The following is a 13,956-nucleotide window of genomic DNA, read 5'->3' on the forward strand; positions in this document are numbered from 1 at the left end:
CCTCAAGGTGATTGAAGTGATTGGCAGGTGTAAGGGAGCATGTAGATGATATCCCCTGGTCTCCTCTCAGTTTTGGTTTTCAGTTGCAAAGCCTCTGTTTTGTGCTATGTGACACTTGTGTGCTACTGGCTTGCTAACTGCCATTTGCATTAACAGTGAAGTGAACCCCTCCCCCCCTCACACGCACACACACACACACACACACACACACACACACACACACACACACACACATATACACTCCCCCCCCTTACAGTATTACCTATCACCACCACCCACCACTGCTGCTTTGATGACTGCGAAGCTGCAGCAACAGGCTGCTCTTTGGTAACTGATTATTTGCAGTATAAAACCGCTTTGTTTTCTGAGTCTAAGGCCTGTTTATAATTTATCTGCAGACAGGCTGCCTGTCGCTGACCTACATACACAGCCAGCGTGGGAAACATCAGTCAAACGCTAAATACTTGTTCATCTGTGGCTGTGAAGTCTGAAGTGTTGACACTCTGGCAGCTAACAAGCCAGCATTTGGTTAACTTTCCACTGCCACCATTTGTCACCATGACAAAATGTTGTCTTTGACGCAACAAAAGACGTGTGTAACCCTTCACCAACTCGTCTGTAATTTTTCTCCAGTGTTCGCTTTTTGAGGTGCTCGGAAAAAAAAGTTAATTAAACGTCAAGTTTTAAAAAGCCTGCAGCCTATTAAACAATCTGGAAATGTACAGTCTCTGAGTCAGCTTTGTGGTTTTAATGGGCTTTTTTTTTTTTTTGTTCCAAGGGATTTGGTAGACGGGCGTGAACTGGCTCCCAGCGTTACCAGTTGGCCCAGTTTCTAGTCGTTTATCTAGTTTCTTGTCGTTTATCTGAATAGCAGAGCTTTAATCCAGGAGGGGCCCCAGTGCACATACTATAGACATGGAAACCTAAGCCTGCAACAACCACACCCACCTCGTGCCTGATAAAGTCTGTATGTGGGTGGGTGGATGGGTGGCAGGGAAGTTATAATGTACATAAGGCTTATTATATACGTGGAGCTGAGAGAGAAAGAGACAAACATGAAGAGTCAGAAACTGCTGGAAGTTGAGGAACAAATGGAGACGGAAAGAAAGACAGAAAGGAAAGACTGAAAGAAATAGATGCAGAGAAGCAAAGCCAGCAGAGATAAAGAAATAAAAGAACAATGAGGGGGGGGGGGGAAGAGATAAGACAGACAGACAGCGAGAAAAGATATGATGAGGGGGAGAGGGGGAGGGGGTGGCAGTGGTCTTGCCGGTTGGACAGGATCCTGATTGGCTGCCTTTGGTAAACCACTTGAGCGTCCCACTCTGATGATGTCACCTCTGCAGTAGGACGGAAACACCCCCCCCCCAACTCACCCCATAGCTGTTTTTTCCAGCCATTGCCCTCCATAATGCAGCTGGTCCATTACCAGCCGCAAGTTGTCGTCTTTTTAAGTCATCCTACTGTATGAGGAGTGATGTACATTTGGAGCCACTGGACAAACCCTGTTTGGTTAAATTTTCTCACATTTTCCAGCTTTTCCGCATTATTTTCCTAGTTTTTGCTGTCAAGCTGTTCAACTAAAATGTTTTTTTTTTAATTATTAGCTACATTTACATGGACTACAGTAATTCAACTATAGACTTTGTTGTAAATAAGAAAATATTTGAATAAAACTGCTTCCATAGTCTGCTTGTAGAACGGTTCCATTTATAAATCCTTTTACCAGCAACAGAGCACAGCCTCCACAGCTTGTTACAGCATCAGTTAACTTCCGGTATTTAACTTCAAACCCTACCATTCTGTCATAGTGCTGACATGGTTTACCCTAATTTTGTCAGAAACGCTGTTTCAAGCTTCTCTTTTTTGCAGCTTTACATGCGACTAGATTTAGATGGTAGAGCATGCGTCATTTAGCAGTTTGATTGCTTTATGTTTCCTGCTGAGAGCCGCAAATTGCAGTGAGAAATGTGATAATTATGGTTTACGGTATAAATGGGACTTAAATCCTCTTCAGGAATTTGATTAAAATGAATTAATTGGTTTATTTTGAGTGTGTCCTTTCCAGGCATTTTCTTATTGGAAGTAGGGCTGCAACTAACAATATTTTCATAATCAATAAATCTGCCAATTTTTTCTTGATTAATTGATTAATTGTTTGGTCTGTAAAATGTCAGAAAATAGTGATAAATGACTGTGCAAGAGTCAAGAGTCAAAGGTGACATCTTCAGATGTCTGAACAACGGTTCAAAACCCAAAGATGTTTAATTAACTATCACATATGCCAAAGAAAAGCTTTAAATCATCACATTTGAGAAGTGGAAAACAAGAAATATTTGGCATTTATGCTTTAAAAATGACAATAAGCCGATTATTCAATTATTAAAATAGCTGCTGAATTTAATTTAATTGTCTGTCAGTCGATTAATCAACTAATGGTTGCAGCTCTAATTGGAAGTATTGTCTCAATCGGATTATTTTAAAAATCTTGCAGTCATGTAATCATAGCCTGTGACTTTGAGTACAGGATTCCTTTAATATATCAGTTACAAAAAAAACCTGGACAAACTGTTAAACCAAACACCATCACTTAGATATGCTAACGTGAGCTGTGACACCTGGACATGTGATCAATGCAGTCTGAATACTCTCATTTATATACTGTCACTTCCTCCAGACGAACGTTCGCATGATAAAATCTGATGTTGAAAAAGGGAATTAGAGTCACAAACGTGACAGCAGGCAGAAACAGAAGATAACAGCTGCAAGAATTAAAGATTATTGTCACGTGTTCACTGATACAAAGCAGCATGCTGTGTCCATGTTTACAGTGAATACTGTATGAGACCTGAAACTGGATATGTATGAGTAAAAGTGATACCGTGAGCCAGTGTGTCCAGTTCACACACTTCACTTGTAGGCTGCCAGCTCCTTCAGTTGGCAGGGAAACAGCAAAACTTATCAACATGCCGCCTTTCAGCACCGTAACACTATAATTACTAATCTTTAAATCGCTGTGAATCACATGAAAATCTCAGCGTTGCTCTCTCTGACTACTGGTGTCATAAAGTAAAGGATTTTGTTTCTGTTTGAGTCTCTCAACGTGTGTGTGTGTGTGTGTGTGTGTGTGTGTGTGTGTGTGTGTGTGTGTGTGTGTGTGTGTTTTAATCATTTGAATACTGAAATGAATGCTCTCCAGTCAGCAGCCATATTATTACATCTGGACCAGCAAGGATCTAAACCCTCCTGTTTCCATGTGACAGCGCACCCAACATGCCACTAGGGAAATATTTGTTTGTGTGATTAGGACACAGAGAGAGAGAGAGAAAGAGAGGTATAGAGAGCGAATAAAGCAACGTCGGGGGATGGGAGTAGGGGGGTAATTTCCGAGATTTATGGCGCGGCACTTCACGAAATGCATGCATCCTGTAATTAAAACTCCCCCCTTTGCCTCCAGCAGGCCTGTACATTAGCAGGCATCCCCCACCACCCCAACCACTTTAACCCTCTTCAGTCCAACAATCTCCACCCCACCCCACCCCCCCCACCCACTAGATAATAAGATCTTATGGCGACTTGGCGTCACTAATGAGGGCTGAGTGCCACAATGAGGGTCAGTCTGTTAGTGGTTAGAGGCCACTGCTGTCACCATCATACACGACTTCAGCTGGACAAGCTTTTCATTTTTATTTTCTCTGGGCGGGTTAAATCTTAAAGTAACTGACCGAAACTTTCCTTCTGCTGAAGCCGTAGGAGGAGAAAAGGTGTTTTATTCACTTATTGATGTGGTGGCAGAGTAGCTTAGTACTTGGCAAATAAGTCCACATGCACATAAATTTTAATCAGTCCAGTTTGAGTTTTAGTGCACTCATTCACTGGTGACTTTATCAGTGATGAAGCAATTACAGGTCACAGGTTAAAATTGAAAATCAGTCACTTCTTTTTCAAGCAAAACTGTCAAATATTCTTTGGTTTCAGCTTCACCAGTTTCAGCTTTTCTCTGTTTTATATCATTTTAAACGGAATATATTTGGGGTTTTGACTGTTAGTCCCACAAAACAAGTAATTTGAACACGTTATATTTGCTTGAAAAATGACTACGATTGATGAATGATTAATTGATCATCAGAATAGTTGATAGAAATTATTTTCTGTCAGTCAAACTAATCAACGGTTCATCGAGGAGTCCATCGACTGAAAATTAGTCTGCAACTATTTTGATAATCGATAAATCGTTTCAGTCAATTTCTTAAGCAAAAGTGACAAAATATTCTTTGGTTTCAGCTTCTCCAATGTGGCAATTTGAGAAACAATTTGACGTGAAATTGAATATCTGAAGGTTTTGGACTGTTAATCAGACAAAACAAGCAAATTGAAGACATCACAGTGGCCTCTGAGAACTTGTGAATGCAATTTTTCCACTATTTCATAGGCTAAATGATTAACTGAGAAAATAATCTGCAGATGAATCAGTAAGGAAAATAGTTGCTGCCTTAATCATTTCAGTTGTCGTGCATCATGGCAAATTGCGCCATTTTTGTGCTGAGGTTGTTGCTTTCCTGTAATGTGATATTTGCAACATAAGGGTTAGCCATGGTTCCGCCTGCTAGCAGTGGGCTTTTATGACGCCTGTGTAGTAATAATATGCTGCTTTAGTTCTGTTTCTGTGGTTTTGTTTGGTTGTGCTCAGTTGTGCATTGTGTGTCACAACATGCCGTTTTCAATAATAGATTATGAAACTGGATTACCTCACGTAGACTGTGTGATATTGTTAACACTCGCAGAACTGTGAGCCGTGCTGACATGTCCTCGAGTTAGGTGCTGAAGCTGTGGCCCGTTCACTCTCTGATGAGAGAGCAAATGTTAGCATTAAGTGTATGCCATGTTTTGTTGACACATAAATAGAAAGACCTCCAACATGATGATGTTTCGCTGTCGCACTGGCAAACCACGCTGGAAAAACAACCACAGGCTCAATGGCCTTACTGTACTCCCCCGAGTGGGCGCCCCACTTTTACTGCTAACTTTCACTGAACTTTCCGGAGCCCGGGGCCCCGCTAGCAGCTGGACCCACATCAGGTTCTCATCAAGCCAGGCTGGTCCACAACATTTCTCTACGTGTCTGTTTCTCTGTCATCTCTCTGTATGATCAGAAGGCAGCTGATTGGTTTCTCATGACTGATCTTTAAGGCTGATTTATTTTGGCATTTTTGTCAAGATGGTGCTTCTCTTGCTGTCGCCCATTGTGGCATTGGTTGTCATAGTAACAGTGACATCATGAGGTCATTTTTGTCTTCCATCTATCATCACATATTGAGATTGTTTTTGTGATAGCAGAATACCCTGTTTTCTCTCCACAGCTGTATGAACTGGATGGAGACCCAAAGAGGAAAGAGTTTCTGGATGACCTCTTCAGTTTCATGCAAAAAAGAGGTACGTAACTAACTTGCTTTCAGATTGTTGTCTGGATGTTTTTAACTGTTTCTATTCTGAAATATAGTTTTATGTTGTTTTTATCTGTAGTCTATTGGTACTTATTTCCTGCATTTTAGTAATTAGTGTCAGCTGCATCAAAACATCACATCACATTTACTTCCATTCAGTTTCTTATCTTGTCATATTATATCTCCTCACTTCATCTCTAGCCAGTGTCCTAGTGAGAGTCTTAATAGATAGGGGATATAGAGAGGACGATCTCCCACCCATCTTTCTCTTGAGAATCAACACCGACTACTCGTCTTTCACTCCGATGGGTGGGGTCTTTATTCATTTCAGATATGATTGCTTTATGGTCGTGCAACCTGTCGTCATTCCCAGGCTATAACTAGAAAAGACACGTCGTATCAGTGCCTGGGAATGGATTGGTTTACATTCCCGCCCTGCTGCTTGCCCACACTTCTACACTACACACACACACACACACACAAACACAAACACTGACTCAGCCACCCTGCAGGATACTTATACCGGTGCCATACACAACATCAAAACTGTAAACTGAGGCATAATTTCTCCTCATCCAGACATCCATGTCCTATTGCAAATTGTGCAAGATTGTAATTTGCATGTTTTGGCAGCAGAAATTTCCAACGGCTCATTGTAGATGAAATACTAGGCAGCCGTTTTAATTTGACAGGTTGAATTATGTCTTATATAATCAGATCAGTGGGCCAACGACTGACATGAGAGACAACAGACATGTGCTCACAACTGAAAAACCAGCACTAGATGTTTACAGTGTCAGAGCTATCGCTAATGGGCGGGTCTGCCGAGTCCACTCTGAGAATCTGAGAGTGCCCTCTACAGGTCGTACTGATAACTGAGACATCAGCCCTCAATATACAGAGATTCATCATATTTAATGTCAGCCTGAAGGTTGTGTTTGTGATCACTCAGTGTCTAAGTTAATGTAATTTAATGAAGACTTTGATCTCACTTAATGGGAAAAACTTAATGTTACAGATAAATACAGAATTGTAGATGTTTTTGAAAGTATGTCAAGCAGACAGTTACAGGTTTGTCCATTTTGTGAGACACATTTACAAACTATAAGCTTTCCTCCTCTAGAATGCGTTTGTCTCGCAAAATTAAGAAGCATCTGTTACATTTTGAGATCCTCCAGCCCCTTCGACAGCTGGAGGGTGAATATAGTTTCCTGACCAGGGTAAAATATGCAGGGTGGAGAATAAATATGTCAATAAATAAACAGTTGGCTGGTAAAACAGTGAAAATGGCATATTGTGAAGTTTAAGGCCTACAGGGTACGCTTTCCAAATATATGCCGAACTTCAGAGATTCCCAGCAAGAACCAGTCCAGGAAAATATTTAAAGTATTTAACTGTCTATCCAGTGTCAAACTACACTACATCTCTCATTTTGTATATGGTACGCACCTTAATGTGAACATTTTTGTATTTATTATGTATAATGGGAACATTTTTGTACTTATTGTTATGTGTATTTTAGACTTTTTATTCTGTATTAATTGAGCACACTTGTCTCTTGTCTATATATGTTACACTGTGGCACTGGAGGAACGAAATTTCTCTCCTCTGTATGTCCGGTGCATCGACAATAAGCTTGATTTGACTTAATTATGTAAACGATATATGGACATAGATAATGTAGGGTAACCACTAAACTCACTGCCACTTGTTTATTGAACAGAGATAAGAGCTGTTGTATTTAATGTTAGTTTATCTTTACTATTAATTGTCATGTTTGTTATTGCTTAATACTCATATTGCATGCTTATATTCTAGTTTTCCCCCTGCTGTCTATGTACAGGAAGCTGCATGCTGTAGACATTTCCTGCCATGATAGAGTTTTGTTTTTTTTTTTCTCTGTTGACCTTTCCGCTCTGTGTATCTGTTGTTCCAGGAACTCCTGTGAATCGTATTCCCATCATGGCCAAGCAGGTCCTGGATCTGTACATGCTCTACAGGCTGGTAACAGAGAAGGGCGGCCTGGTGGAGGTCATCAACAAGAAGCTGTGGAGGGAGATCACCAAGGGACTCAACCTGCCTACCTCAATCACCAGTGCAGCCTTCACCCTCCGCACACAGTCAGTACACACACACAGTTTTTTTTCTCTTTGGTCTTTCACAGCTGAAAATTGCTCATTTTGTTTCATTTTGGCTTACTGGATTCAAACATTTACAAGCTAAACATGCACGTAGCTTGTTTATTAGGCAGATTTGCTGACCATTATCTTGCCAGAGTTTAAATCAGCAAAAGCGTTTCGAGTTTCAAGTAACTTTAGGTAGCCACAACTGTCATAACCGTAATCATTTTGTCCCGCTCAGCTATTCAAGCATGTGGAGCCGCTGGCTATCAGATGTCAACAACCATTTCGTTTGACCAATTAACCCCTGTGTTTGAAGTCATTTCCTGTAGTTGTGTCAGATTGCAGTACGTTCTCACTCCTGATTAGCTGCACCACAGATCTCTTCTTACAGGAACAAGTCTTGCATTTTCAAGCATCTTGTACCATTATTAAATATCTCCATTTATCGCTTCAAGTTAATGTCCATCTGCAATAATTAGGAGCAGCTACTGTAGCTAAAGGGGTACTCAAATGATTTAATAATTAGTTGTATTTCCATAAAGTTGGGGGATTTGTAAGAGTCAAATTAATAAAAGACGCCACAGAGGCATGTGTAGTCTCAAGAATGAGTCAAACTCTAAAAACAATGGCTCTGACTCTTCCCATAATGCAACTTGATAACATCTTTTGTTAGTCCCTCCATGCCTGGTAAATGGCCATGTCTGTTAAACTCCTCCTCACATTTCTTACACAGGATTTCTCTTAAAAATGTGTAGCATTCAAGCCTAAGCTGAGAAAAACCTGATGACACCACCCGCATTACTTTTTTCTGATTTTAAAAAGCTCCATCCAGAGCCACAGGAGACGTTTTCACAGGTTCAAAAGTAATTCCCAGGATGAGTAAACTGATCTTGATGTTTAAAATTTGCTGACTTGCCCTTTAAGTTGAGTTTAAGTTCATTTTAAGGCTTTGCATATGTTTTAGGAACAGATTTTCACCAGAAGGCCAAACGTAAATGTCTCAAATACACTCGGCTATGTTAAGAAGCTGCTAACCAAACATAAATACACTGTGTCCCTTGTAGATACATGAAGTACCTGTACCCGTATGAATGTGATAAGAGGGGTCTGAGCAACCCCAACGAGCTCCAGGCGGCCATCGACAGTAATCGGCGGGAGGGCCGACGACAGAGCTTCGGCAGCTCCCTCTTCACATACTCCCCCAACGGGACGCCCACCATGCTCTCCTCGCCCAAGATCCCCAGTGTGGGCATGACAGTGAGCACCAACGGGGCCTCGCTGACCCCCATCCAGAAGATCAAGAAAGGTGAGATTCACTGTTGGAAGGAAGTGGTGTTTGAAATCGATGTCATTTTGAGTTATAAAAAATATTAAATTATCTATAGTATACATCTGCCCTGCACTCGACTGCAAACTGTTTCTTGTTGGTGAAGTCAGGACGTTGGTTACAAAAGGAAGCAAAGTTAAAACATCTCACCAGTAAGAGATCTTAACTGGGGAGTTATATGTTTCTCATGTTAGGTTTTTGTGACAGTTTGTTTGTCACTTTGCTCAGAGAGGAACCTAAATATATCTGTGCTAGGCAGATCACATCAACACATCATATTCAGCTGAACGCGCAAAGCTGAAGTTCCTCTTTTCTCCTTTGTCTCCTCTCTGTCTGACTAGAAGAGGAGGGAGGCCAACCTCTACCAGGGATCGGTGTGGCTCGCTTGCCAGCGGGGGCGTTGGCAGGTCACTCGGTGGCTTCTGTGCAGGCGGCAGCAGCCCAGGCAGCAATGGCGGCTCAGGTGGCGGCTCTGGAGCAGCTGAGGGACAAACTGGAGGCTGGGGAGCCACCAGAGAAGAAGATGGCGCTGCCGGCCGAGGAACACCACCGACTGCTGCAGAGAGCACTGCAACACAACCTCCTGGCCATGACCGCCCAGATACCTATGAACATCCGCATCAACAACCAAGGTACTGAATGCATTTCAGCTAATACAAGCAGAACAGAGCAACCAGTCAGGCATGATTTTCATGTTTTCACATCAGATCAAAGAGTGAAAGTTCCCTCTGGATTGATGAAATTCCTCCACTATCTGATCAACTGGAGGTGAAAGCTAGAACCTGCTTTACAGAGTTACAGAACTACAATTTCCATATAATACCTCCCAGATGCAAAACTTCATCTTTAACTGGAAAAACCAAACCAAACCAAACCAATCAAGAAAATTCATATTTGTCCATCTGTTTACATCAGATAGGATTGAGGTCATTTGGTTCAACAGACATCAATACTTGTGAATTATCTGCATAAAAATTAAAAATGTAACTCCTGGTGATTAATGACGTTGCCTAAAGGTAACGTGTACATGGATTATAAGAGATGCTGCACAATGCTGCTTTGAGAAATTCCAAAATCTATATTCATGTAACCAGAATTACAATAATCAATCAGCTCAAAGTATGTTCCTCCACAGAGATATGACCAAACCAATCAGTGACGGCAACAGATCTACAGACTTTTCCCTACACTCTGGATTAGGCCAGAAAATGTAGCCAGAAATAATCCATACCATAGCACAGTTTACATGCTTTGTTTTTGTTTTGTTGAAAAGAGAGCTGAATAGAGGCATTAATGCATATCAGTATTTCTACATCACAGTTTATGTGGGAAATCATTTAACATTTCATTGTTAAACCCTAGAATGTCTTTGAGCTTAATTTCACATATTCTCACGCTTGCTGACAGTTAGTGTCTCAAAACATTCTTGTCATCTTGCCACAAACCACAGCACCCAACAGTGAGGAAGGAACTCATAGCAAGCCTATATGTTGACCCGTTTAGCTTTCGAAGCAGCATGCATGCATACATACAGTACACATGTGTCTGTCTATGTGGGGATTCCCTCCTTCTGCTAGCAGCCACTTTGATCTTATAGCTGGGTTTCACTCAGTTTGTGATAGAGCACGCTGTTTCTCAGTAGTGATCATACAAGTGACTTCTAAGAAATGTTCAATTGGATTGTTCTGCAAGTGCACATACAGAGTTGCTTGTGCTGAGACTACTGTGTACTTGAAGTTTGTTTAAAGGGGATATATCCTGCACATTTCCAGGTCTATATTTTTAATCTGGGGCTCTACTGGAATATTTTTGCATGATTTACAGTTCAAAAAACTCCTCTGATTGGCCAACTTCAGGCCGCTCCGTAGGCTTCGTCAACAAACCATGAAACAAACTATGATAGTGGGGTTTCACTACTTTTTCTTGTTCTTAATTCGAAACATCAACTTCTCAAATACAGCTGTACATGGTCAAGCCGAAATATGATCTGAAATATGAGAGTGGGCAAAATGCAAACAACCACATGGAAAAACCTTAGCAACAACCTTAGCAACCAAGGCTACAGAACAGACAGACGTTTATGAGTAGGCGTGACAAGCTGACGTCAGCTCGTTGGCAAGGTAGAAAGAAACGTCACAAAGCATACAGAGCAGGTTGAAGCCCTGGATTTTGACTTACAGGGAGCCTTTCTACATACATTAACCTCAAGTTTTGGAAGTTTGAACACAGATTTGACATAGATATCCGCCATCACAACAGTATATAAATAACAGAAAAGACAAAAAGCATAATATGTCCCCTTTAAGTTTGTTTTTGATTATTTGGTTTAAAGATAATTAAGGGGAAGGTCAAGGGGAGGTCACTCTTGACTAGTGACTAGTGATACAAAGACATTTTGGATATTTATGTAAGTTAATGGGTTTTGTGTGAGTGAATACACTTTAACTCTCTGGTTTGTCTGTCTCATAGACGGCAGGCAGGACTCGGCCCTGAACCTCACCACCAACGGCACAAGCAGCATTAGCATGTCAGTGGAGCTCAATGGAGTCGTGTACACAGGTGAGTTCCTCCGTCATGTGATGGCTGCCTTTTTTTTCTCAATTTAATAAGTATTTTATGTTTAAAGGAATAGTTCAATATTTTGGGAAACAGCAGCCAAACTTTCCAGAATCTGTTGTCAGAAGGCAAAAGTGTTCAACTGATCAGAACTAACAAACTCGAAGGCAGGATGAAAAGCCGGCCATCATACAGAAAGATGAGAGGCGGTAATTTGGATAATAATATAGTCTTGTATTCATAACTTTCTTTGTAAAGTTTACAGGAAAAATGACAGAAGTAGTTCAGAAGTGCAAACCTTACTTTCTCTCCACTGCAATAGAGGATGTGAATATCAGAGTGCTGGTTTCAGAAAGTTACATAAATTGTCAGACACAGCATCACAATACAGACTACGGAAAGGTAGGGAGGAGGCTGTTTGACCATGTAGCCAGAGATGCTCATAAGTGCTGTTGTTCATCAAAAAAACACTCACAGCACACAACTCTCCCTAAAACTTTGAGTACGGATTAAACAAACAAGGTACGATGTGTTAATTATCGAGCTTTAGAGGTGCTGGTAGGTTATTTCTGAACTTTGGACAGAGCCTCTAGCTGTTTCCCCCTGTGTTCAGTCTTTATGCTAAGCTAAGTTAACTCTCTCCTGGCTCCACTTCCATATTTAACACACAGATATGAAAGTGGTATCAATCTTCTCATCGTACACTTGGGGGGAAAAAAATGAAGTAATAAACATATTTCCCAGAAAGTTGAACTGTTTCTTTAAATTGAATTTAAAATATAAAATTCTTACTTTTAATTTTGGGATTTCTTTTATCTTTTTCTTTCTAGGCGTTCTTTTTGCTCAGGCAGCAGCAGGGTTGGCCTCTTCTGGTGCGTCCGTCTCCAACAAGGTCGTCAGCGCTCGTGTCGCTCCACCACAGCAGCAGCAGCATCAGCAGCAGAACACACCTACCTCAACCTCAACCTCCAGCAACCCATTGTCTTAACAAACCCTCAGCCTCCCCCCCTCTTCCTTTTTTTTATTACCACGCTAAGTAAAGCCAAAAATCAACCTCATTTTCTACAGAATCTATGCCAAAAAGAGAAGAACCATAAACCGTACAGAAAGACACAAACTGAAACTCAAATCACTTGAAGTACACTATCTCAGGTTTTCTCTCACCAACTCACCTCTTTTGTTCTTCACAGCCAAAATGATTTTGAAAAAAAAATCCCGATTTAGAGCCAGTATATGCTAAACAAATATGTATGCACATCCTGTGAATTATTTATTTCTGCATAAATGTACAGACTATCGGAGAACAAAAGAGAAGGTAATAACTAGGAAGGGTAATGCACTGTTTACACACACAAACACAGCTACTGACTGACAGCAATGTTTTATCCTCTAGGGGAGAGATTTTTTTTTTAAATTTTATTTTACCTTTTCATTGTCATTATTATCATTATTGTTATTCTCATTATTGTGTTTTATCTTTTAAATCTTTAACAATCCTCTCACTGCAGGAAAAAAAAACCTATATATTTAGAATTCTATGGAAAAAAAAGAAAATATGAATATCCTCTATTTTTAATCAGAAAAGCTTTAAAGGTATATGTTGTTTCTTCAGGGCATATAACGATGTACCGTTGTGACCTCATTTTGTGTAAAACCTTATAACCTTATTCACATGGCAGCCATTCGGGGACTCTATGTGGAAGAGCGAGTCCGGTCCAGGTCTACGCACCGGTTGTGTACTGAGATACACGTCGTATCAATGCCAGAGATTCTCCAGTGAAATGCAGATTTCGAGAATCTGCGAGCAGTTCGGTTCACTTGTTAATATATTTGGTCCATTAACGCCGGTTACGAGTCGAGGTTGTAGCTCATTAACTAGAATGCTGCATAGCTGACGTCCCTGCTGAATTCAAGCAGTCATTGTGGTTGCTCTTCCCAAGACAGCTGGCTAATTTAATCATTTTTATACAAAATCTTCACCTGTTTCTTGACATGAGGCCAGTTCAATACATATCTATGCCAATGTTGAAGGTCGTTTGTCAGGTTTAGTGTTTGAAAAGGCCGTTGTAAGAGTAAGGTCAGTTGTGCAGGTGGGAAAATAAACCAAAGCCTTCCTTCGGGGGTTTTTTCTTTTGCTGCATTTCAACTCGAGTCTCAGCGGCGTCCACACGACTGCTCCTGTTGCTCACAGGAGTCACGTATCCATTAAATCCTTCTTGTTGTTTGAGACACTCACAAGGACAATCAGGTGATGCTATCTGTGCTTCAGAAGAAACTTTTCCTGACAGTTATTTCAGCTCATATCTGACGTTTTGTTGTTGCTTTTTGTATTATAGATGACAGATGCGTCTATTTTTTGTTTCAGCTTTGTGTTTTGCATGACTTAGTGCTTCTTCTGATCCAAGTGCTCCTTATCCTGTGCTGTGACGAGGACCAGGTCCCTTGAGACTTGCCTGCCACCTGTCAAGGGTTTAACAGAGAATGTCTTGTGATCCTCTTGACTGTT

The 13,956-nt window shown here is 40.9% G+C and overlaps 1 protein-coding gene across 2 annotated transcripts in view; it reads left to right on the forward strand.

Moving 5' to 3' along the window:
• The window catches only part of arid3a (AT rich interactive domain 3A (BRIGHT-like)), a 44,918-nt gene extending 32,002 nt beyond the window's left edge, over positions 1–12,916 (forward strand). Inside the window, exons 4-9 of one of the 2 annotated variants that reach the window (XM_042417232.1) lie at positions 5,361–5,433; positions 7,381–7,564; positions 8,632–8,873; positions 9,236–9,526; positions 11,364–11,453; positions 12,281–12,916. In XM_042417232.1, coding sequence (XP_042273166.1) covers positions 5,361–5,433; positions 7,381–7,564; positions 8,632–8,873; positions 9,236–9,526; positions 11,364–11,453; positions 12,281–12,438 — 1,038 coding nt within the window. In that variant the 3' untranslated portion in view covers positions 12,439–12,916. The remainder of the gene's footprint in view (positions 1–5,360; positions 5,434–7,380; positions 7,565–8,631; positions 8,874–9,235; positions 9,527–11,363; positions 11,454–12,280) is intronic. The other variant, XM_042417233.1, reaches the window with a different exon arrangement.
• The last annotated feature ends 1,040 nt before the right edge of the window (positions 12,917–13,956 follow it).

This window comes from Thunnus maccoyii, chromosome 7, assembly GCF_910596095.1.
Source record: "Thunnus maccoyii chromosome 7, fThuMac1.1, whole genome shotgun sequence".
Taxonomy (NCBI): domain Eukaryota; kingdom Metazoa; phylum Chordata; class Actinopteri; order Scombriformes; family Scombridae; genus Thunnus; species Thunnus maccoyii.